The following is a 21822-nucleotide window of genomic DNA, read 5'->3' as shown; positions in this document are numbered from 1 at the left end:
TCGTGCCATCTAGAGACGATCATTATTATAATTTTAGTATAGTTTTCTACTTCTATAATGTGTTTATGTAAATATAAAATATCTATAGGGGCATAGCGGTTAAGTTCATGAGCTCTGCTGCAGTGGCCCAGGGTTCGCAGGTTCGGATCCCGGGCGCGCACTGACACACCGCTTTCAAGCCATGCTGTGACGGCGTCCCATATAAAGTAGAGGAAGAGGGGCACAGATGTTAGCCCAGGGCCAGTCTTCCTCAGAAAAAAAGAGGAGGATTGGCAATAAATGTTAGCTCAGAGCTAATCTTCCTCAAAAAAAAAAAATCTATAAATATACATTATATATAAAACCATAATGATATCATATTGTGTATAGTTTTGCATCCTACTTTCTTCATTCAACATAATAGTGTGAGGCTTTCCTTTGGTCATTAAATACTTTTATAAAATGTTTTAGAATAGCTTAATGGCATTATATCATATGAATGTGCCACAATATATTAAAATATTCCCCTATTGCTGGAATTTTAGCAATAACACTGAGTTGAGTATCAGTATTTTTTACTTTATTGAAGTATAATTGATGTACAATAAACTGCATATATTTAAAGTGTACGATTTTCTGAGTTATGACATATATATAACCCATGAAACCATCACCACAATTAAGATAATGAACATGTCCATCACCCCCAAAAGTTTCCCTGTGTCTTTTTGTAATCCATCCCTCTGTCCACCCCCTGCCCCAAAAGTGACTTATCTGCTTTCTGTTACTATAGATTAGTTTGTTTCCCAGAATTTCGTATAAACTGAATCATTCAGTATGTCCTTCTTTCAGTCAGCATGATGATTTTGCAGTGTGTCCACATTGTTGCATGTATCAATAGGTCATTCATTTTTATTGCTGAGTCGTATTTCATTGTATGTATACACCACAATTTGTTTATCCATTCATCCATTGATCGCTGGGTTGTTTTCAGTTCTTAGCTATTACAAATAAAGCTGCTATGAACATTTGTGCAGAAGTCTTGCAAGTGGACATATGTTTTTATTTCTCTTGGTAGAATGGCTGGATCCTATGGGAGGTGTGTGTGTTAATTTTTAAGAAACTGCCAAACTGTTTTCCAAAGTGGTTGTACCATTTTACATTCCCTCCAGCAGTGTGTGAGAGTTCCAGTTCCTCCCTGTCCTCATCAGCCCTTGGTATGGTCAGTCTTTTAAATTTTAGCCAGTCTAACAGGTATGTAGGAGTAGCTCATTGTGGTTTTAATTTGCAATTCCCTGATTACTAATGATGCTGAGTATCTTTTCATGTAGCCTTTTGAGTCTGGCTTCTTTCACTTAACATAATACATTTGAGTTTTATCCATGTTTTTGTATGTATCAGTGGTTTCTTCCTTGTCATCGCTTAGTAGTATTCCATTGTACAGATGTACCACTGTTTATTTATCCATTCACCAGTTGAAAGACGAATCTGTTGACTCTTGTTTTTGCAATTATGAATAAAAACTGCTATAAACATTCACACAGATTTTTGTGTGAGCATTTTCATTTCTCTTGGATAACTATGTGGCAGTGGGATTGCTGAGTCATATGGTAAATGTATGTTTGACTTTATAAGACACTTTGCAAACTATATTCCAAAGTGGCTTTTTCATTTGACATTCCTACCAGCAACGTATGCGAGTTCCAGTTGCTCTGCCTCCTGGCCAGCTCTCTGTCCTGTCAGTTTTCATTTGTTTGTTTTTTAGTCATTCCAGGAGGTGTGTAGTGTGTCATATTGTGTGTCTGTATGTCGCATTGTGGTTTCTATTTACATTTCTCTCATGATCAATAATGTCGAGCACCTTTTCATATGCTTATTTGCTACTTTATTTGGTGAAGTGTCTTTTCAAATCTTACCCATTTTTTAATTGTGTTGTTTGTTTTCTTCTTATTGAGTTTTGAGGGTTCTTTATATATTCTGGATATAAATCCTTTATCAGATATGTGTTTTGCAAATATCTTTTCCCAGTCTGTGGCTTGTCTTTTAATTTTCTTAATAGTGTCTTTCAGAGAGCAGAGGTTTTCCATTTTAATGAAGTCCAGTTTATCAGTTTCTTTCTTTCATGGATCATGCTTTTGGTGCCATAGCTAAGAAATCTTTGTCTAACAATACTACTGAGTTTCAAGAGTTCCTCATACATATTCTGGATACAAGTCTTTTATTGGATATATGTGTTGTGAATATTTTCTCCCAGGTTGTGGCTTGCATTTATATTTTCTTTAATGGTGTATTTTGAAGAAAAGAGTTTTTAATTTTCCAACTTATTTCTTTTATGGTTTATGCTTTTTGTGTTCTGACACCTTGACCTATTCTAAGGTCATAAAGATTTTTTCTTATGGATTCTTCTAGAAGTTTTATAGTTTTAGGTATCACGTCTAGGTCTGTGATCCATTTTGAGTTAATTTTTGTGTATGACGTGAAGAAAGGGTTGATGTTAATTTTTTTCATAGAGATATCCAGTTGATCTCACACCATTTGTTGAAAAGCTATTCTTTCTGCATTGAATTGTCTTTGTATCTTTGTTGATAATTAATTGAGCATATTTGTCCATCTCTGAACTCTCTATTCTGTTCCATTGATCTAAAAGTCTACCTTTTCACCAATACCAAACAGCCTTGATTACTGTAGGTTTGTAATAAGTCTCAAAATCAGATGTCCTCCGACTTTATTCTTTTTTTTATAATTGCTTTGATTATTCTAGGTCTTTTGCATTTCCATATGAATTTTAGAGTCAGCTTGTCAATTTCTACAAAGAAAAAAAAATCCTGCTGGAATTTTGATTGGGATGGTGTCGAATCCATAGATCAATTTGGCAAGGTTACCATCTTAACGCTGTTGACTGTGTCGATCCATGGACGCGGTACAGCACTCCATTCATTTAGGTTTCCTTTCATTTCTCTCAGCAAGGTTTTGTGTTTGTTATTTGTTAGACTTATTCCTAAGTATTTTACATAAGTTTCTTCTTTTTTGATCGTATAAATGGAATTTTTTTAATTGAGGTATAATTGATGTATAACATTATGTTGGTTTCAGATGTTGTGTTATAAAGCTGGAGGTGGTGTATTGAATTGAGAATATGCAGGTACGACCTGCTGAATGAGGGAGCACATGCCACCCACACGGGGTCAGCTCCCTCTGCATCCGAGCTCCCACTTTGGGGAAGTGAAACCCATGGGGCCATTTTGATTGAAGGCACAATTTCAATACACCGACACGAAGGAAATAGAGTCATAAGATTTATTACCCACAGGTCACAGAAGCAAGGGGGCACAATGAGCTGGGGGAAGGACAGTCCTCCAGGTCATGAGTGAGCAGGAGACAGAGAGCAGGCTAGCAAGCACCTGTTACTTATAAGGCGGTTGGGGCGGAGGTCAGTAACTTTTCATGGGCTTAACTCTAAGGGGTTATTTGAAAAGGTGTCCCTGGAAAAATAAAGCAGGAACTTATGACTGAGTCCTAAACTCAGGTGCTTATCTGAATGTCCAGACTCAGGGTGAGAGCAGGGTTATCCTACTGTAAAATGTCTAGGCAGCAACTCAGAAAAAACAAAAGTTATTTTCTAAAAAATTGTTTTTCTTATCACAGGTGTGCAACATAATAATTCAACATTTGTATATATTGCCACACCACAATGAGTCTAGTTTGGAATTTTTTATTTATAACATTTTCCAATTGTGTGTTGCTAGACTTGAAGAATACAATTATTTTTTCTGCATTAACCTTTTATCCTGGAATATTGCTAACTTCACTTATTAGTTCTAATAGTTGTTTTGTAAATTCCATGGGATTTTTCATGTAAATAATTATATCATCTGCAAATAAGGACAGTTTTCCTTCTCCTTTTCCCATCTCTATGCATTTTCTTTTCTTTTCCTGCCTTATGCGGAGGCTGGAGCCTCCAGGACAGCGTTGAATAGAAGTGGTGTGGGCAGGCATCCTCACCTTATCCCCATCATAGGGGAACAGGGTGGTCTCCTACACTGGGTGTGATGTTAACTGTATAATGTTGTAGGTACCCCTTATCAATTTGAGGAGGTACCCTTCTGGGCCGAGTTTGCTGATGGTTTTTATCATGAATGAGTGTTAGATTTTTGTCAGATGCTTTTTCTGCGTCTCTTCATGAGTGTGTATTTTGTGGATATCTCTGGCTCTTTTCTTAGAATCAATACCTGGAAATGAAAGTAGAGGATCAAAATGCATAAACATTTTTAAGCTTTTTGCATCCTATTTCTAAATTGCCATTCAGGGAAATTTTGCCAGTGTACAGTCCCCCGGGCTGTGCAGGAGTGTTTCTCCAAACCCTTAGCTGCACTGGATTTTCTAATTTTTAAATTACTGCTAATTTCATAGACCTCCCCCTCAATGATTTCTTGTCCCATCTGCATTTATTTCATTACTCTGGACTTAAAAATTTTATTGGTTATTTGTATTTATTCTCTAGTGATTTGTTTCTTCTTGTCCTTTTGCTGTTTTTCTATTGGGAATTCTCTTTTTTTCTTTTTGATTTACATACCTTTTTTCATATTAAAGCTATTAATCTTTGTCATATATATGTCCCCATTTGTTCTTTGGCTTTTCGTTTTGTTTTTGTTTTTACTAGACTGTATTTTTTTTAGAGCAGTTTAGGTTCATAACAAAATTGAGTAGAAGGTACAGAGATTTCCCATTTAGCCCCTGCTCCCCCGCACAGCCTCCTCCATTGTCGACATCCCCCACCAGAGTGGTACAATTGTCACAATCGATGAACCTACACTGACACATCATTACCAACTGAAGTCTATATTTTACATTAGGGTTCATCTTGGTGTTCTACAGTCTGTGGGTTTGGACACACGTATAATGACGTGTATCCACATTACAGTATCGTGCAGAGTAGTTTCACCGCCCTAAAAATCCTCTGTGCTCCACCTGTTCATCCATCCCTCCCCCATCCCCTGGCCACCACTGATCTTTTTACTGTCTCCATAGTTTTGCCTTTTCCAGAAAGTCATAGAGTTGGAATCCTACAGTCTGTAGTCTTTTCAGACTGGCCTTTTTGAATTAGTAATATGCATTTAAGGTTCCTCCATGTCTTTTCGTGGCTCAATAATTCATTTCTTTTTAGTGCTGAATAATATTCTCTTCTCTGGACATACCAAAGTTCGTTTATCCATTCACCTACTGAAGGATATCTCAGTTGCTTCCAAGTTCTGGCAATTATGAGGGGCCATCAAAGGGTGGTGTTACTTCCAGCCGCCCTCACCCCATCCTCCCGACTCCACATGCAGATAGCACCATCCTCCAAAACCTGCACGCCCTTCCCAGCATGCTGTGTTCTGCTCTTCCTGTGGGGTGGGCCAAGGTTTCCAGAAACCGGATCCAGGATGCAGGCTCCCTCTGGCAGGGTCATGGGTGAAGGCCCCTCTCTGCTGCTGTGGCCAGGAGGACCGGTGCCCTGGAAGGGAAGGAGCCTTAGAGGGAGGGCCCACCGCACACCTTCCTGCAGCAACTTGCTTCCAGGCAGAAGCCTGCTTAAAGGCTTTTACAACTCCTGGGGGGAAGTATTTTCATTCACTAATTGATTAATTAATTAATTCAGGGCACCATACTTGCAACCTACCACTGGGGCTCCATCAACTTATTGTTCAGCCGACTCTAAAGGCTCAGAACAAACAAAAGCAAGAGCAAATTTAGAAGTTTCGATATTTAAAATGTTGAAATCTGGCCCCAATGTCTCTTTGACCTTGAGAACCACAACTCAATAATTTTGGAGGTTTCTTCCTCCCCCCTCAAGCTTTTTCTGAAAGCAGACACTTCTGATGTGTATGTGTCAGTTATCTATTGCTGTGTAACAAACAACTCCAAAACACAGCAACTGAAAATAACAACCTTTTATTTGCTCACATGGTTTTGGTTGGGCTAGGCTAAGTCAGGCGGTTCTGCTGGGCTCTCTGGGGCTTATGCAGGCAGCTGTAGCCAGCTGGAGGCTCAACCAGGGTGGAGGGTCTGAAATGACCTCTATCCACATGGTTGGGGGGCTCTGATGCTGACTGTCATCTGGGTCTTTCTCTCCTCGTGGTCTCTCATCATTCGCGCCTGGGCTCCCGTACCTGGCAGCAGAGTGAACCGAGAGTGAGCATGCAGAAGCTGCCAGGCTGCTTGGGGCCAGGCTCTGGAGCTCACAGAATGTCACTCACCCCACATGCTGTTGGCCAAAGCAACTGACAAGGCCTGCCTGGATTCAGGGGATGGGAAAATGGACACCACTCTTGACAGGATGAGCTGCAAAGAATTTGAGGCCATTTTAAATTGACTCTGTGCCCGACACTGCACAGGTTACTGGGTAGAGAAAGAACTCACTTGCTATGTTTTGCTGTGAGGATGCTGGCTTTTCTCTTTGTCGTTTCTGTTTTTGCATTTTGGTGATCCTCAGAACACAACAAAAACTAAGAAATGCTACATTTCCTAGAGTTTAGCATCTTCTAGCTCTATCTATAAAACATTTTTAACTTACAGCATTTGGAGAGTTATTGCCTAAATAAACCATCCTTTTAATTTTAATGTACCACACATAATAATTTTATGACCAAACCAAATTATATGCAGCACATGTGAATATTCTTAAAACCAAATTGCTCTACATGTGTAAAAAGATAAAAAATTAAAACTGTACATATTTCAATTTTCCTAAGATTTTATTTCCCTACAATTTTTTTTCTATGACTTCAAAATTCCCAGACATTTTACATTTTCATCCCAGGCATGAGTATTAAATGAGTTCGTGTTCTGTGCCAGGCCTGCACTGGGACCTGGGGATGCAGAAGCAACCAGGATACAGTCGTAACCCTGTGGCAACCCATGTCGTCCTCAATGACCTCGATGATCATACAGTCATCTGCTATCACAGGCCCTAAATGACAGAGAACCGAGGCTTCCATCAACTTTGCTCCAGTTTGAACCCCTGGAACCCCAGCTGTAGGTTCCAAGCATAGTGTCTTGAATTAATTAATCAATCAATTAATTAATGCAAATAATTTTCCCCTAAGGAGTGATAAAAGAGTTTAAGCAGGCTTCTGCCTGGAGGCAAGTTGCTGCAGGAAGGTATGTGGCAGGCTCTCTCTCTGGGGCTCCTTCCCCACCAGGGAACCAGTCCTCCCCGGCGTATGATTCTGCCAGAGTGAGTCTCCATCCCGGATCTGTTTTCCGGAAACCTTGGCCAGTCCCACGGGGTAAGCAGAAGGCAGCCTGTTGGGAAGGGTGTGCAGGCTTTAGAGGATCGTGCTCTGTGCGTGTGGAGTGGCGGTGGGGAGGATGGGGGGCGGGGGCTGGAAATAATGCCACCTTTTGGTGGCTCCTCTCCAGCTGGGTTTGGAGGCAAGCCCGGGATGGGCCGGCCAGCTGGGGAAGCACGCCGAGCACATGCTCTCCCGGCTGCTGCGGCTGCATTGTTCAATAAGCAGATTATGAAACGCTGCATAAAGTGGCATGGTGGGGGGCTGTCTTCAGACCTGTGACTTGCCTTGTTTTGCACAATAATTGCGTGGTGCAGCCCGGTCAGGGTCCACTCGGGGAGACGGGCGAATCCCTCAGCCTTTTTGGGTCTGAGTTTGCCGTGTGGCCACAGTGGTTCAACTTATCTACCTACCTTCCCATCCGGCTATCTATCTTTATCTGAGTCTGTTTCCTTGGAGAGCCCCAGTGCCCCACAGAAACAGAAGGACCTGGCTCGGCCTACCTCCCCCTGCACACCAGGCCCGGTGTTGTTCTAGAAGCAGCAAAGGTTCTAAAAAGACAGTCTGTCTCTTTGAGGAAGTTCCAAGTTCTGAGGGATTGTCCTCGAACCCTCCAAGGTAGCCCATTTGAGGAAGAGGTGCTTCTGACACACTTATGTTGTGGGCTAAAACGGGAAAGCAGGATAAAGTGATTGCAGTTGTTTCTCTGTAGAAAGCTGGGGTTGGAGTCCAGAACCGAAGCTTGCCTTTACCCTGAGTATATTTTAATAGGCATTTGCTAGATGTTACTATTAAATCTCAGGAGATAGCATTTAACCTGGGGGGTGGCTGAATTCATGTAATAAAATATTTTGCAACTGGGGCTCTAAACAAATTCATGAATTTTTTTTAAAAAGCAGAATAAATGGGGTTGTATTTGTGAACTTCGAACTTAGAGGCAGTGAAATAAGCTGGTGAGGACATAGGCTGCAAAGCTTGGTTCAAATTCAGCTCCACCACCTGCTAGCTGTGTGGCCTGGGGCACGTTACTTAACCTCTCTGGGCCTCAGTTCCTCTTCTGTACAATGAGGGTAATAATACTACTCATTTCGGAGGATTAATGTGAGGATCATATGTAATAAACACACATGAGAAGTGGTTAACAGAGAGCCAAGCCCATACTGTTTCATAAGTGTTCATTATTTGTATTAATAGTATTAATAACCCAAATGTTTCCTTACTGAACCGATATTTTTTCAGGAAAATAGTGAATCAATTTGAATCCAAAGGGAAGCCCCATGCTGTCTGAAATGGTCATGAAACAGCTTCTCTTAGAAAACCCTGAGGACCAGGGTGCCCAGCACTGAGCACACTACAGCCTTAGTCAACACAAAGCCCCATTATTATCCTCATGTTGCAAAAGTGGAAACGAAGGCTCAGAGAGGTTTGGTAACATTGCCCAAGTTCATATAGCAAGGGCCCGTCAGTGTGGCCTCTTCTGTCGCTATGACAACTTACTGCCTCTGTTGAAGTGGAACTGAATTTGATCACAAAAATGCTTTCCCATCTACATGAAAATGTCATTGGGCATGACCTGTGATGGGATTCATTCATTCATTCATTCATTCATTCATGGGTGTCTATGGAGAGCCTGCGACGCACGCATCCTTGTTCACAAGTGTGTAAAGCCTTGTGCGCATGTTTACACAGTTTCCCCGTGCCCTCCCTGCCCTTCCCCAGTGACTGCATGGACAGAGAAACGTGTGGCCATCACTTGACCTGCTCCACCAACCCCCCCTCCAGCGCGGACGCACCCCTGCGCTTCCCAGACAGCAACGGCCTCCTGCAGACGCCGCGCTGGGACGAGCCGCAGAGGGCGTGTGCCCTGGAACAGATCTGTGGCGTGTTCCGTGTGGACCTGGGGCAGATGCGCTCCCTCCGCCTTTTCTTCAGGTGAGCGCCGCTTCCTGGAAGTTGGCCTGTGTTCGGTGTCCCGGCGTGGGTGGGGCTTTAGGTCCAGGGCCCTGGCTGGTTCAGCTAACGCTGGCATTCCCAACATCACTAGTCTCGTCAGCAGTGGTACCCACTATGGCTGCCCTGCAGGAACCTGGTCGGGGTGGCCCCCAAACTCTTTCATCAGCCTTCGGGGTGATGGTAGCCAGCTAGTGCTTGGAGCTCCGGCTTGGGGGAAGAAGTGAAGAAGCCAGACCAGGGCTGCACAGAGAGGAGTGTGTGCAGGCTGCTCCCCGGCACCCACCCACAGGCTCTGCGGCTTGGCCTGTGTGCTCAGGATGGGCTGTGGCTTCCTGAAGGGAGGCACCCTTTCTTTCATGGTGGGCGGACCATCGCTATTAGTGTCCTGCCTCGTAGTCCCATCTCTCCTCCTGAAAGACAGGGTGGCCCTAATGAAAGACAGCACCAACCGAAGACCTGTGCTTGGAAGAAGCAGGCGCGTCACTGGAAGGGGTTCCCCGACCCAGAGACACATTCCAGCCCTTTACAAATGGGCAGCCGAGGTTGGGCGGACGGCCTGATGGACGTGCAGCCAATTTCCCTGGAGGAGTCTCCCAGACTCCCAACCATGCACCATGTTCTCTTAGCACCTGCCCAACCTGGGCTCAAAATCTGATTCCACCTAAGGGCATCCCCCCTCCCTGCCCCCATCTCCTGGAGAGAAAGGACTATAGACCTGGCAGGTAGGAGTGGGGACAGAAGGCTGCTCTGGCAGGTCTCCCGGGAGCGAGGACAGTCCTACTTCCCAGCCTCCCCAGGAGGGGGCTATTTTGCCTTCTCAGCAGAGGGGGTGATGGCTTCTGTTGGGGCATAATTCTGTCCCCCTCCCGCCAGCAGCCAAACTGCACGGGGACTTTCTGTTTCCTGCCTCTGAGGTCTGGTGATAGCGGCCACTTCTGATTATGCTTGGAAATAAAAACCCGTTGTTTACGTGTTCCTTGGTCTTTTCTCTTCCCCTCCAATGGCCGCTCAGCGACGAGGCCTGCAGCAGCGGCCAGCTGGTTGTGGCCAGCCGGGAGAGCCAGTACAAGGTTTTCCACTTCCACCGCGGCGGCCTGGACAAGCTGTCAGACGTGTTTCAGCAGTGGAAATACTGTGCCGGGACGCACCTCCAAGACCAGGTAGCCCGGAGGACGCCACCCTGGGGGACGCCTGGCTGCTAAGACCCCCTCCCTGCCCCAGCGGGTCCAGGACTCCCCCGCACAGGTCTCTCCTCCTGAGCCCGAGGTCCCCGGGTGTGACCCGTGGTTGCTGGGCAGCTGATAGAGCAGCAAGTTGGGGTTTGAAACATGTGCCCAGGGCTTCTTGTGGAGTCAGTGCTCGGCACTTGAAACATCATGTTTTGACAAGGCTTCCTGCCATATTTTGCTCGATCTACATACAGACGTAATAAGAGCTCTTTAATTATCTGTTTAAGATACTGTATGTGCTTATTAGAAATGGGGCTGACTTTAAAATTCCCTTCCTTCCCACAGAGCTCCTGCTGGCTTCCCTTATTAAAGGAGCATGGCTTTCTTTTCCCCCTACATTGAACAACCTTTGATTTTTGAATTAAATGTCAGCTGCAGTTTTGCCCTGGATTCGTGACTGCCCGTGGAGACAACCTGACAGGCGGGCTCCCCGCTCGCAGAACAGCGATCCCATTGTATGTGGCCAATCACATGTAATTTATTGCAGGCCCTCCCGGCAGAGGGAAGTTGGGCCATACAAAGCATTAATTCCGTGTTTGCGGCCAGCCGGGGTCGGAGGGAGAGTGGGGGGCGGCAGTGAGGGGCATGGCGGTCGATGGGAGTGGGCCAGGGAGCCCAGTGGCCAGGGGAAGCCAAAGCTAAGATGAAGGTATTTTCATTTTAATTGCATGTAATTACACTCGCCATTTAGGGGTTTGTGTGCAGGGGGAGCGGTCCCGCTCCTTTCAGAAGAGAGAGAGAGCCTGTCACATTCTGGGAAGACGTCGCTGGCTCCAAAGCCCTGAGTCGAAGACACTGATCTTCCCCGTTTCCTACTGTCCAGCAGGCCACCAACAAAAAGACATGCATGCAGTTCTCCATCCGACGACCCAAACTGCCCTCGTCCGAGACGCACCCCGAGGAGAGCGTGTACAGAAGGCTGGACGTCTCCGCCTGGCTGCGCCACCTGAACGAGCTGGGCCAGGTGGAGGAGGAGTACAAGCTGCGCAAGGTGAGGCCGGGCCCTCGGCGGCCGGGGAGCTGGGGAAGGGGGTCGGGCACCCTGTGGCCACCTCCGGGGGGTCCGTGCCCTGGCGCGAGGAGCTGTGTGAACACGCCCGATGAAGCAATCAAAGCCGCTGTCATGAAAAAGAAACCTCCCGAGCGGGTTTGGGGGATCCCGCGTCAGCCTGTATAGAAGGGCGCACAGTGAAATGCAGCACTTCCAAACCGGGGATTAGGCCATGACGTGAGAACCACACGTTAATCTGAGCACCGCCCCAGGGGGGGCATTGACATTGAAATGAGCCTGGTTTGTGTCCTGTATGGGAATGGAGGGCCGGCACTTTCCCCGTCCAAACATGTGCAAATTGCAGCGACCTGAATCAAGGCATCAGTTGTCAAGAAGGCGCAGCAAAGCCACCAAAACACACATCTCCGGGGATTTAGGGGTGCTCCGAGCGGCCCTGTTTTGGCCCCTCCCCAACTTTTGCCGCTTCCTCCAGGCCATTTTCTTCGGCGGCATTGATGTGTCAATCCGGGGGGAGGTCTGGCCCTTCCTGCTGCGTTATTACAGCCACGAGTCGACATCGGAGGAAAGGGAGGCGCTTCGGGTGCAGAAGCGGAAGGAATATGCAGAGATCCAGCAGAAAAGGTGACCGCCACCCGGCCCGCCCTTGAACCGCGGAGGGAAATGTCATTTGAAAAGGCAATTGGAGGTGCAATTCAGCCTTGATAATATGTTCTGTGACCCATAGTTTCTTTCAAAAATGGGTCTCCCAGGAATGTGAGTGATAGGGTTGGATAAGTGCAGCCATTATCCTGAGTGCTCGGCCTCGGAACCTGGCGCTCTCTAGCTTGCATGTCAAGGTTTTAGAATTCTTTTTCAGAAACAGACTTAACTAGGCACTGACATCCAACCGCTGAGCACTGGGGTGGCAGCGGGGCCTCAAGGGGCCACCCGGGAGCGGACTGCTGAGGTCTGTCTGGGCCTGGCTGGCCCCAGGCCGTGGTCAGCTCTCCCTGGTGCTGGGACCCATGAGGCGGAATTAATGTTGGGGAAAGCCTTGGATACACACCTCAGCGGGGAGCTGGAGGGTCTGCGGTGGCGGCAGCACCCCAGTTCCCATCTGGGGAGCAGAGGTTGGGAGGGATGGCCTCTGCCCCCAGAGTGTATGGCTTGTTGACCCCTGGTGGGCGCTCTGCTCCGGGCCAGGCTCTCCATGACTCCTGAAGAGCACAGAGTGTTCTGGCGCAACGTGCAGTTCACCGTGGACAAGGATGTGGTTCGGACAGATCGGAGCCACCGGTTCTTCCGAGGCGAAGGCAATCCCAACGTGGAGAGCATGAGGTACCCACCTCCCCCCACGGTTCCTCCCCCAGATGCCTAGGGCCCCGCCCCCTCGCTTCATTTCCTCATCTGTGAGCCACTCTGTGAGCATCACCTTACCCCTAGGGCCTAAGTTGACCCTCTGGGCAGTGGACGAACAGCAGCAGCTTCTGTGGGGGCCAGGGGTAGAGGGTTTTTCTTCCAGCTTAATCATAGTCCCAGAAGTAGAAGATCATTCGCTACTTTGGCAATGTCAGTTGGCCTCTTATGGCCATAGTGTCCGGGAGAGCCCTGTAGGTCCCTCCCAAGGGTGCCAGCAAAGCCCCCCATCCTCTGGGCGCTCACCAAGGCTGTCCTTGCTTGGCTCACACCAAGCATGGATGAGCCTCCCCCTGAGTGTCTGTCTCTGTCTCCCAGTGGGTGGTCCTCCGGGTGATAAAGCCACACAGAGCCCGGGGTTGGCATTTTTGACATTCTGCTGCTGCCTGGCAAATAATTGCACAAAATTAGCAGCCCATAAAATGTCCCTGCCAGCCTACCCTTTGTCACAGGCAGTTGGCCATTAAGAAAATCAGACCCACATTCCTCCTTCCCCCTGCTCTGGAGGTCTGGGCCTGGCGAGTGGCTAATTGCAGGCCACTCAATTTCTCAAGGCTCTGGAGGTGGTCCCCAGAGCTACCCTCCTTCCCCTGAGATCGAGGCGAAGAGGGGGATCCTGGCAGCCCAGGGTCTCCAGCCTGGGGTTCTGTGGGTGCTGGCCCAGGTGACATGCCACCAAGAAAACAGCAGGGGTGGGCTCTGTTGTGGCCGCTCTCCGCTGACCTGCCTGCTTCCTGCACCGTGTCGCCAGGAGGATCCTGCTGAACTACGCCATGTACAACCCGGCCATCGGCTACTCCCAGGGCATGTCAGACCTGGTGGCACCCATCCTGGCCGAGGTCCTGGACGAATCAGACACCTTCTGGTGCTTTGTGGGTTTGATGCAGAACACGATCTTTGTCAGCTCTCCTCGGGACGAGGACATGGAGAAACAGCTGGTGAGGCTTGGGGATGTGTGTGGTGGAGGGCACCGGGAGAGCACACTGCCTCCTCCCCTTGCTGCCAGAGGTCACAGCAGTCACGTGTGGTTGGCAGGCAGCAGAAAAGCCAGGGTGGGCATTGCCAGTGGGGTATGGGGGGCTTAGCCCTGGCCTCTGGGGAAGAGTCAGCTCTCCCAGGAGGAACATATGCTGCTCCCAGGTCTCAGGACCTATGTTGCCATCCCCACCCCATGCTCCCTGCAGGCTGGACTATGCAGAGCCCTCCCCTGGGGCCTCCTACCTCCCTGCACATAGCATCCCAGCCCAGGCTCCCTGGTGGGGTGAGGAGGGAGGGCCCCATCACGCCTGGTCCTGCGCTTTATCAAACAGGTCCTCAGGTCCTTCTGGGCTGCTCCCTGCAGGGCTCCAGCACAGCCAGGACTCCTGAGTGGGGACAGGAACGGGAAGAGCTCCTGAAGCCACCCTGGAGCCCACTGGGCATTTGTCTCACCCTACCCAAGGGCAGGCCTTCCCTGCGGCACCCAGCCAGCACCCCTCCCTGCATGACCTCCCCTCACCTACACAGACCAGGCAGCACTAAATGTTGGGGCGGGGAACACACAAAGCTGGGTAAGCCGGTGCAAGGAGCGTTTGCTCTTCACTCTATGCAGCACCTGTGTGTTCCAAGCACCTGCCGGCTGCCAGGTGCCGGGCTCTGTGTCGTGGTCTTGGCTGCCGAGTCCAGGAGAGTGCTTCGGCCTGGAGGCTGACAGTGCAAGAGAGGATGCTGGGTGCTGGGGAGAGGTACAGAAAGTGCCCTGGTGACCAAGATGGGAAGGAAGGCAGGCGGACTAGCCTGACTCCAGAGTGCGTGGGGTCTGGCCCTGGACACTGCCGACACTTGACAGAACATAGCTTTCTGGGCAGTGACACTGTGTGGCCTGATCTTGTTGGACTGGACATGTCACATGCCATGAGGTCTCCGCCTCGAATGCCAGGGTCAAGGACTAACCATTAGGGCCGTTGAGACTGGAAGGCAGGTTTGAGGACAAGGGAGCCGGAGCAGGGAGGTGTGGACTGGAAGGGAGGGCACCTGGGGGTGGGGGTGGGGAGTGTCCATGAGGGAGGGGTCAGCTGCATGCGTGGACTTGACCCTGCTGTGGGCCACAGGGTGGAGAAACTGGCCAGTTGGGAAGGATCCTCAGAATCAGTTCCTACAAGGGCCCCGTGCCGCCCCAGCGGCTGTCTTGAGAGGGAACAATGGGCTACTTGTGTGGGAAGGGGCCTGTGAGTCACTGAGCCCCTGCCCCAAGATCCCCCGGCTGCAATCTCGAGAGCGCGGAGCCAGCCAAGCCTGCCCGCCCTCCGCGTCGGCCCTGTGATGTCAGGTTTCCGCAGTACCTGGGGAGGCAATTACAGGGTCTGACGCGATTCGGCCCTGACGGGCTCACACAGCACGTGGCCCAGTGACTCGTTACTGCTGGAGATAGATTTTCCAACAGCTCTGGTGAGGTCAGCTGCCTGAGCCAGGCGCTGCCAGAAATAGCCTCGATCTTGTCCCCCGTCACTGGGTGGTGTCCTAAAGTGCAGGAATCGAGCGTCCTGGGGTTCAGAAACACCCCCTCCCTGCTCTCAATCAGCTCTGGAAGGTGATGGATTTTGGCGATGGGAGCAGATAGTGGTTGGGCAGGGGTTCCATGGATGATCTGCTTGCCTTCCCAGGAAGGAAAGGGCATCAGACACAGCCCCCACATGGTGGCTGAGGTTGGGGAGTCTTCCCAGCCTTGGAGCTGCCACTGACCTCCCCGTCCACAGCGGGGTACTACGCTCTGCCTTGCCCTGGGCCATGCACCGAACGGTCTGAAATCTGGGATAAACTATCGAAGACAGGTGTGAGTCAAATTCAGTGGCAGGATAGAATAAGTGGGTGCAGACGCCCGTAGCAGATAGAGACCTGGTGAGTGTCGTGCCTGCTTTTCAGGGGTGGGGTGGCCCAAGGAAAGGCCCTGGTGGCAGTGGGCTTCCTGGGCCGGCGGGCAGGCCTGCGCGGGTGCTGGGGGGCTGACTCGTCCTGGCCTCGCCCCCAGCTGTACCTGCGGGAGCTGCTGCGGCTGATGCACCTGCGCTTCTACCAGCACCTGGTCTCGCTGGGCGAGGACGGCCTGCAGATGCTCTTCTGCCACCGCTGGCTCCTGCTGTGCTTCAAGCGGGAGTTCCCCGAGGCTGAGGCGCTGCGCATCTGGGAGGCCTGCTGGGCCCACTACCAGGTGAGCCAGGCCAGGGCACCAAGGGCTGGGGAGCAGGGACCTTGGCCCCAGAGTGATAGTCACCATCCCACGCCCGGCCTGTGGGGAGGGCAGGGTGCCGGCGTACTCTGCACCTCCTCTGGGGTCCTCCTCCTCCACAACCCCTGACCCCCCGTCAGCCACACATCCGCCCCTCACACAGCAACTGCCTTCTAGTCCCACATGGCTGGCTTCCAACCTGCAACTCACCTCCCAAGGAACTGAAATTGATGCAAACTGCACACTGACCGCACGCATTACCGCCTTCTGAGGCCGAGCTCGCTCCTGTCACAGCCAATCAGCGTGAAAGACACCGCGAGGGCCGAGCAGGCCCACCGCAGCCCAGGAGGCCGGTGCCCAATGTGCTGGAGCCAGTGCCCACCCCGCCTGCCCCCCTCGGGACGGCTCAGGAAAGGGCCAGAGACCCTGCTTCCCCATCGGCCCCTCCGGAGACCCCAGGACCAGCGTGCTGTCCCCTCCCAGTGATGTCGATTTCCACTTGCTGTCCACCATTATCAGCGTCTCCTCTACAAATTCCCCTGAGAGCACGGCATTGGCCCTGTCACATGGCTGTAACGCCCAAATTAGCAAGAAGCTGGCGGTGTTAAAGGATAGGCAAGTCTCTTGGAATCCATCAGCCTTTAAAAAAAATAGTATTGACGCATCCAAGAGGCGGCCAGGACCTTTTCTGCAAGAGCAGGCTGCACCCTCACTGCGCAGCCCCAGCAGCTCGCAGGTAGATGGGAGCAGCCACCAGCCCGCAGAAATGTGCATCAGCATTTCCCGCCCTTCCTAAGGTCACTAGAGGACGGTATCTGACAAGAGTGAGTCTGAGGAAAGCTAGTGCTGGTGCCACAGGCGGTCTTTGCACCCATCCGTCCTGCCCACCTCCTGCTCTCTCCCTGGCCCGGGTCGGGCTGCATCACCCGCCGGGATTAGCATGCTCGACGTGGGCGTTCAGGGCGGAATGTCTGCACTAATTGGGGAGCACTGGCATGGATGGTTCAAAATGCTGGATCACACTTTTTTAGAAAAAATCGTGTTTGCTGGGGCCGGCCTGGTGGTGCAGCGGTTAAGTGCGTGCGCTCCGCTTTGGCGGCCCGGGGTTCACAGGTTCGGATTCTGGGCGAGCACCGATGCACTGCTTGTCAAGCCATGCTGTGGTGGCGTCCCATATAAAGTAGAGGAAGATGGGCACGGATGTTAGGCCAGGGCCAATTTTCCTCAGCAAAAAGAGGAGGAGTGGCATCGGATGTTAGCTCAGGGCTGATCTTCCTCACACACACACACAAAAAATCGTGTTTGCTTTGCTAGGTTTCGGGCTAAATTTAGCTGTGTTTGGCGCCAAGCCTTGATCAAATGAGTTGCAGGGGGGCGGGGAGGTGGTAGAAGGACGGTGGTGGGGGCAGGCGAATTCATCAGGCGTGAGCTCTGCAGGGGCAGGGGGGTCACTACCAGGTGGTGCCTTTGACTTGTACAGTGACCTCTGAGTGAGAAAAGCTCTATTTTATCCATTTACTGCTAGTTCGCCTGCGGGGCTGGACTGCCCTGGGCCTTGTCCCATGAACTGAAATTAGTCCTGCACTGCTGTCCAGCCCTATTTAGGACGTGTCCCACCTTTTCCTCCTCACATTCCTCCCCAAGAGGAGCTGGACATCCTCCTTCCTGGAATTCCTCTGCTGTCTTCCCACCCCAGCCAGGGTTCATATAGCTGCAGAAGGATCTTCTGAGCTACAGCAAGACCATCCTGGGTTAGTTCGGAGGAAGGGGCGGGAAGTCCGGGGCCCAGCAGCCTGGCGGATGGTCTTTCCAGAGCAGGTGTGGTGCTGGGGCATTTGCTGCCTGTAACCTCGGCCCACATCAAGGGCTCCGCCCAGCCCGGTTTGGGAATGTGGTTCCACCTGGCTGGGTGGTCGACATCAGGAGACTAAACACAGGCTTCCTGGTGCTCCTTGTCCTTCCTCCTTTCCCGGAAGCGAGTGTGAATCAAAGGCGCTGTGCCCTCAAAGCGTCCAGGCAGGAGAGCGCACAGGATGCACCCGCCGTCAGGACCAGCTGTCGGCTTCCTGCCGCGTGCCAGGCGCTGCTGGGCAGCGGGGTGAGGCGGCGTCCGAGGAGGGCAGTGGAGTCCTCCGTGGGCTCTGAAAAGACGCTTCAAGACAGCGGGATCGTTTTAGCCACTCCGTGGGGACCATCAGGGAGCTGCTGTGCTCCGCTCTGTTAGGCTCTTATTCCCGCTTTCTTAGTGACAAACCTGCGTCATCTCTGGGGTGCGAGTTGTAATGTTCGGCCTGGAAGCAGGAGGACACTGGCCGGTGGGTGGCTGCCAGAGGTTCTTTCTCACTGGCGTGTTCCATGGAGCTTCTGATGCAGCCCACTGCACGCACCATCGCTCAAGACCTGTATGAATCAGGTGTTGGAATGAGCACAGGCCAACCTTCAGAGGAAGCGTGTTCTTTGCCCCATGATGGAGAACACGCAGAGGGCTCCCCAGAAGAGTAGCAGCAGCCCACGGGGGCAGCCCCAGCATCACCGCTCTGGATGTAGGTACTGACATTGCCCCTCTGCAGGTGGGGAAACTGAGGACAAAAGAGGCTACACGGCTTGCCCAGGTCCATGTGAACCCAGACAGCCTCACCTGGAGCCCTCACCCTGCACCTGTGCACTCAGTGTCCACCTGGAGGCAGGGCCTGGGGCAGGGTTAGGGGCCTTATCTGAACCCTACTCTCTACCCCCAGACAGATTACTTCCACCTGTTCATCTGCGTGGCCATCGTGGCCATCTACGGGGATGATGTTGTTGAGCAGCAGCTAGCCACCGACCAGATGCTCCTGCACTTTGGAAACCTGGCCATGCACATGAATGGGGAGCTCGTTCTGAGGAAGGTGAGCTACAGCCCTCCACGTGCAGCTCCACCCTCCACGTGTGTAGAGCCCTGCCTCCACACAAAGCCCCCCACCATGCAGAGCCCCGCCCCACGCAGTCCCTGCCCCCACCCATAGTCCTGGGAGCTCCCCACCAAGGCCCAGGGGTCAGCAGCGCTGGCAGCTGCTCAGGCTCTGCTGCCCCACTCCTCAGGGTGCCATGGCCCATCAGGCCCTGACTCAAGAGCCTCTCTCACCTCGTAGAGTGAACGAATGACTGGGGTTGGTAGAGAGGTTCCCCATGTTGGGGCGCCTCCCTCACAGCCCAGAGCCAGGAAGACAGAGAAGGAGGCTTAGGGGGAGGGTGGCCGCCTCTCATCCAGGGTTAGTGGAATAAAGGGCAGTTTTGCTGCCTCCCCACTTCCCAGACTCCTGCTGGAGATGCTGCTTCTTAAAGCTCTCTGATGGTCTCCCAGGGGCAGTGAGGTGGGGTCAGGGGGTCAGCGGTCAAGTGGTAGGAAGAGGGCTTGCTGAGGGCACTGTCCTGCACAGGACGGCAGAAACAGACACTGCAGGGGCTGAAACAGGGAGCCACGGGGCAGAGCAGAGGGCCAGGGCATCATAGTGGGGGGCTGAGTCAGAGAGGGTGGTGGGAAACAGGGACAGAGTGGGCCTGCCAGTCGGCGGGGGCCCTGTGCTGCTTTTGGCTGCCCTGTTCACCCTTCATAGGAAGGCCGTTTGGGGAGCCTTCTTTGTCTCAAGCCACACGTGAGCACTGCTCCGAGAACCTTGTGGTCCCATCACTGCAGCCGGACCAAAGTGTTGAGTGGGGTGTGGCAGGCAGAGCCTCGGCCCTGAGCCTGGCACACAGTCAGCCCCACAGGTGTTGGCTACTGCTGCTGCTGCTGCTCTTCGGCCGCCGGGCTGCCCCCTGCCCCTCCTCACCGCCTGTCCTCTCTCTTTGCAGGCGAGGAGTTTGCTGTATCAGTTTCGCCTCTTGCCCCGGATCCCCTGCAGCCTGCACGACTTGTGTAAGCTGTGTGGGACCGGCATGTGGGACAGCGGTTACATACCCGCTGTGGAGTGCACGGGCCACCACCTGGGGTCGGACAGCTGTCCCTATGGGGGCATGGTGGAGACACCATCACCCAAGCCCGCCAGAGAAGGCAAGAAGGGCCCAAAGACGCTGCGGGAAGGCTTTGGTGTCCGCAGATAGGTTGGGCTCCCTGCGCTGGACGAGGGTTGAGGGGACCTCGCTGGAGGTCCCGAGCATGTGGGAGGGGTGGGGATGGGCATGGAGGGGACAGGGGATGGTAGAAACTAAAGAAAATGCCTTTGGGTGACATGAAGGGAAACTTTTCATATTAATGACAAAAGCAGAGCCTGGAAGCAACAGAAGTAAACCCCACCAGCGGCCCTGAGAAAAGTCAGCTCCTGAAACAGAGGGACCAGAACGCATGGCCACTCCACCTGGAGACCAGGCTGCCTGGGTTCTCTTGTGGCCTGCCTTTGATGGCTCTCAGCACATCCCAGGAACTCCTCCAACTCCTCCAGCTTCATTAGCAGCCGAACAGCATTGCCAGGCCATGGGAAAGGCAAGGGCAGGAGAAGGTCCTGTTTGTCCACCAGTGCCAGGGGATGCAGAACAGAAGGGGGTCCCATCCAGGCCCAAAGACATCTTTGCAAGCCGGACACACCTCCTCATCAGGCCTCATTCTCTGAGCAAGCCAAACGCACTCCTACAGCTTCTCCAGCCACAGCTGCAAAGCTGATGTGAAGATCTGCCCCAAAAAAGCCCCACTGATTTCAGGATAGAGAAGTGTAAGAGCAGTGGGGAGTTCGAGAAGCTGGGGGCTTTTCACACTGTCCATTTAAACACTTTATACTGCTGGTATGTGAAGGAGACTGTTTGCCCATGAACCTGAGCTGCGGGCTGTTGCAGAGTGTTGGATTCCTCTCTCTTAGTTGGGGAATTTCTACATGAGGTTCTTTGGTATTGTTTAAAGTCAACCTCAGCAAATAGAGCACAAGCTGGGGGTGGGCGGACTGAGGTGTGTGTGCACATGCACATGAAAAATGCTCTGGAGAGTCTGCACTGTTGAGGGAAGGGGTAGAGTGTTAACTGAACGGCCAGGACAAAGGCACCTGAAAGGAGCTGGTAGGACCCCTGCCTCCTGCAGCGTCTGCAGTCTCCTGTGATCTATAAATCAGCTTCTCAGGTGGTCAGACGCAAGAGCCACCACAGCAAAGTAGCCAGCACTCAGGGCATCTCTGCTTTCTGTGTGGGAACCAGGTCTTCCCAACACGCTCTCCTTCCTCCAAAAGATTGATATCAGCCATTTGCACAGAAAGGCACTCTTTGAACTGGTGGGAGCGAGGAGCCTTGAATCCTTCCTTGAATCCCCCTGCACGTCCTTCTGGGGAGAAAAGTCCTTGAAGTGCTGGGAGCTGTCATGGACTCACAGCCCTGACTGAGGCTTCTTCCTACTCTCAGCTTTTCTCTGGAGAATGAATGCTCCTGATGGTGTCACTTTAAAAAGATGCTTATCAACAGGAGAGAGGAAGTCACCAGCCTCCTCCCTTCTCAGCCTCTCTTTTCTCCATGAGCCCAAGTCCTCCAGCAGGCAAGGAGACCGAGACGGGCGCTTTCCGGTCCCTCTGTCCAAGAGCCTTTTGAAGAGACCATCCTGGGGCCCCTCAGTGCCCAGCTCTTGGAGTCCTGACCATTGCAGTCCAGCAGCAGGGTCCAGGGAGGATGGGGCTGGACTTCTCATCTGCTCTGCTTCTGGGAAAGGAGGAGTGCCTTTCTGTGTTGGCTCCTCATCTGTTGTGGAAATGGCTTGAGTTAGCCAGGCACTATTCTGACCCTCCTCTAGAAACCACACCCTCGTGAACAGGCATTATCAGTTATCCC

General features: G+C 51.6%; 1 protein-coding gene across 1 annotated transcript in view; it reads left to right on the top strand.

The window, feature by feature from the left end:
* The window catches only part of TBC1D16 (TBC1 domain family member 16), a 78835-nt gene extending 58651 nt beyond the window's left edge, over positions 1 to 20184 (top strand). Inside the window, exons 5-13 of the mRNA XM_087441897.1 lie at positions 8970 to 9182; positions 10216 to 10363; positions 11256 to 11423; positions 11917 to 12065; positions 12627 to 12761; positions 13591 to 13777; positions 15847 to 16026; positions 18783 to 18929; positions 19876 to 20184. Of these exons, the coding sequence (XP_087298023.1) occupies positions 8970 to 9182; positions 10216 to 10363; positions 11256 to 11423; positions 11917 to 12065; positions 12627 to 12761; positions 13591 to 13777; positions 15847 to 16026; positions 18783 to 18929; positions 19876 to 20124 (1576 nt within the window). The 3' untranslated portion in view covers positions 20125 to 20184. The remainder of the gene's footprint in view (positions 1 to 8969; positions 9183 to 10215; positions 10364 to 11255; positions 11424 to 11916; positions 12066 to 12626; positions 12762 to 13590; positions 13778 to 15846; positions 16027 to 18782; positions 18930 to 19875) is intronic.
* The last annotated feature ends 1638 nt before the right edge of the window (positions 20185 to 21822 follow it).

The sequence above is a fragment of the Ceratotherium simum genome, chromosome 16 (assembly GCF_057802395.1).
Source record: "Ceratotherium simum simum isolate JZ-2026a chromosome 16, ASM5780239v1, whole genome shotgun sequence".
In the NCBI taxonomy this organism is placed as follows: domain Eukaryota; kingdom Metazoa; phylum Chordata; class Mammalia; order Perissodactyla; family Rhinocerotidae; genus Ceratotherium; species Ceratotherium simum.
Note: the sequence above shows the minus strand (reverse complement) of the source record. Positions and strands in the feature narration are given on the sequence as shown.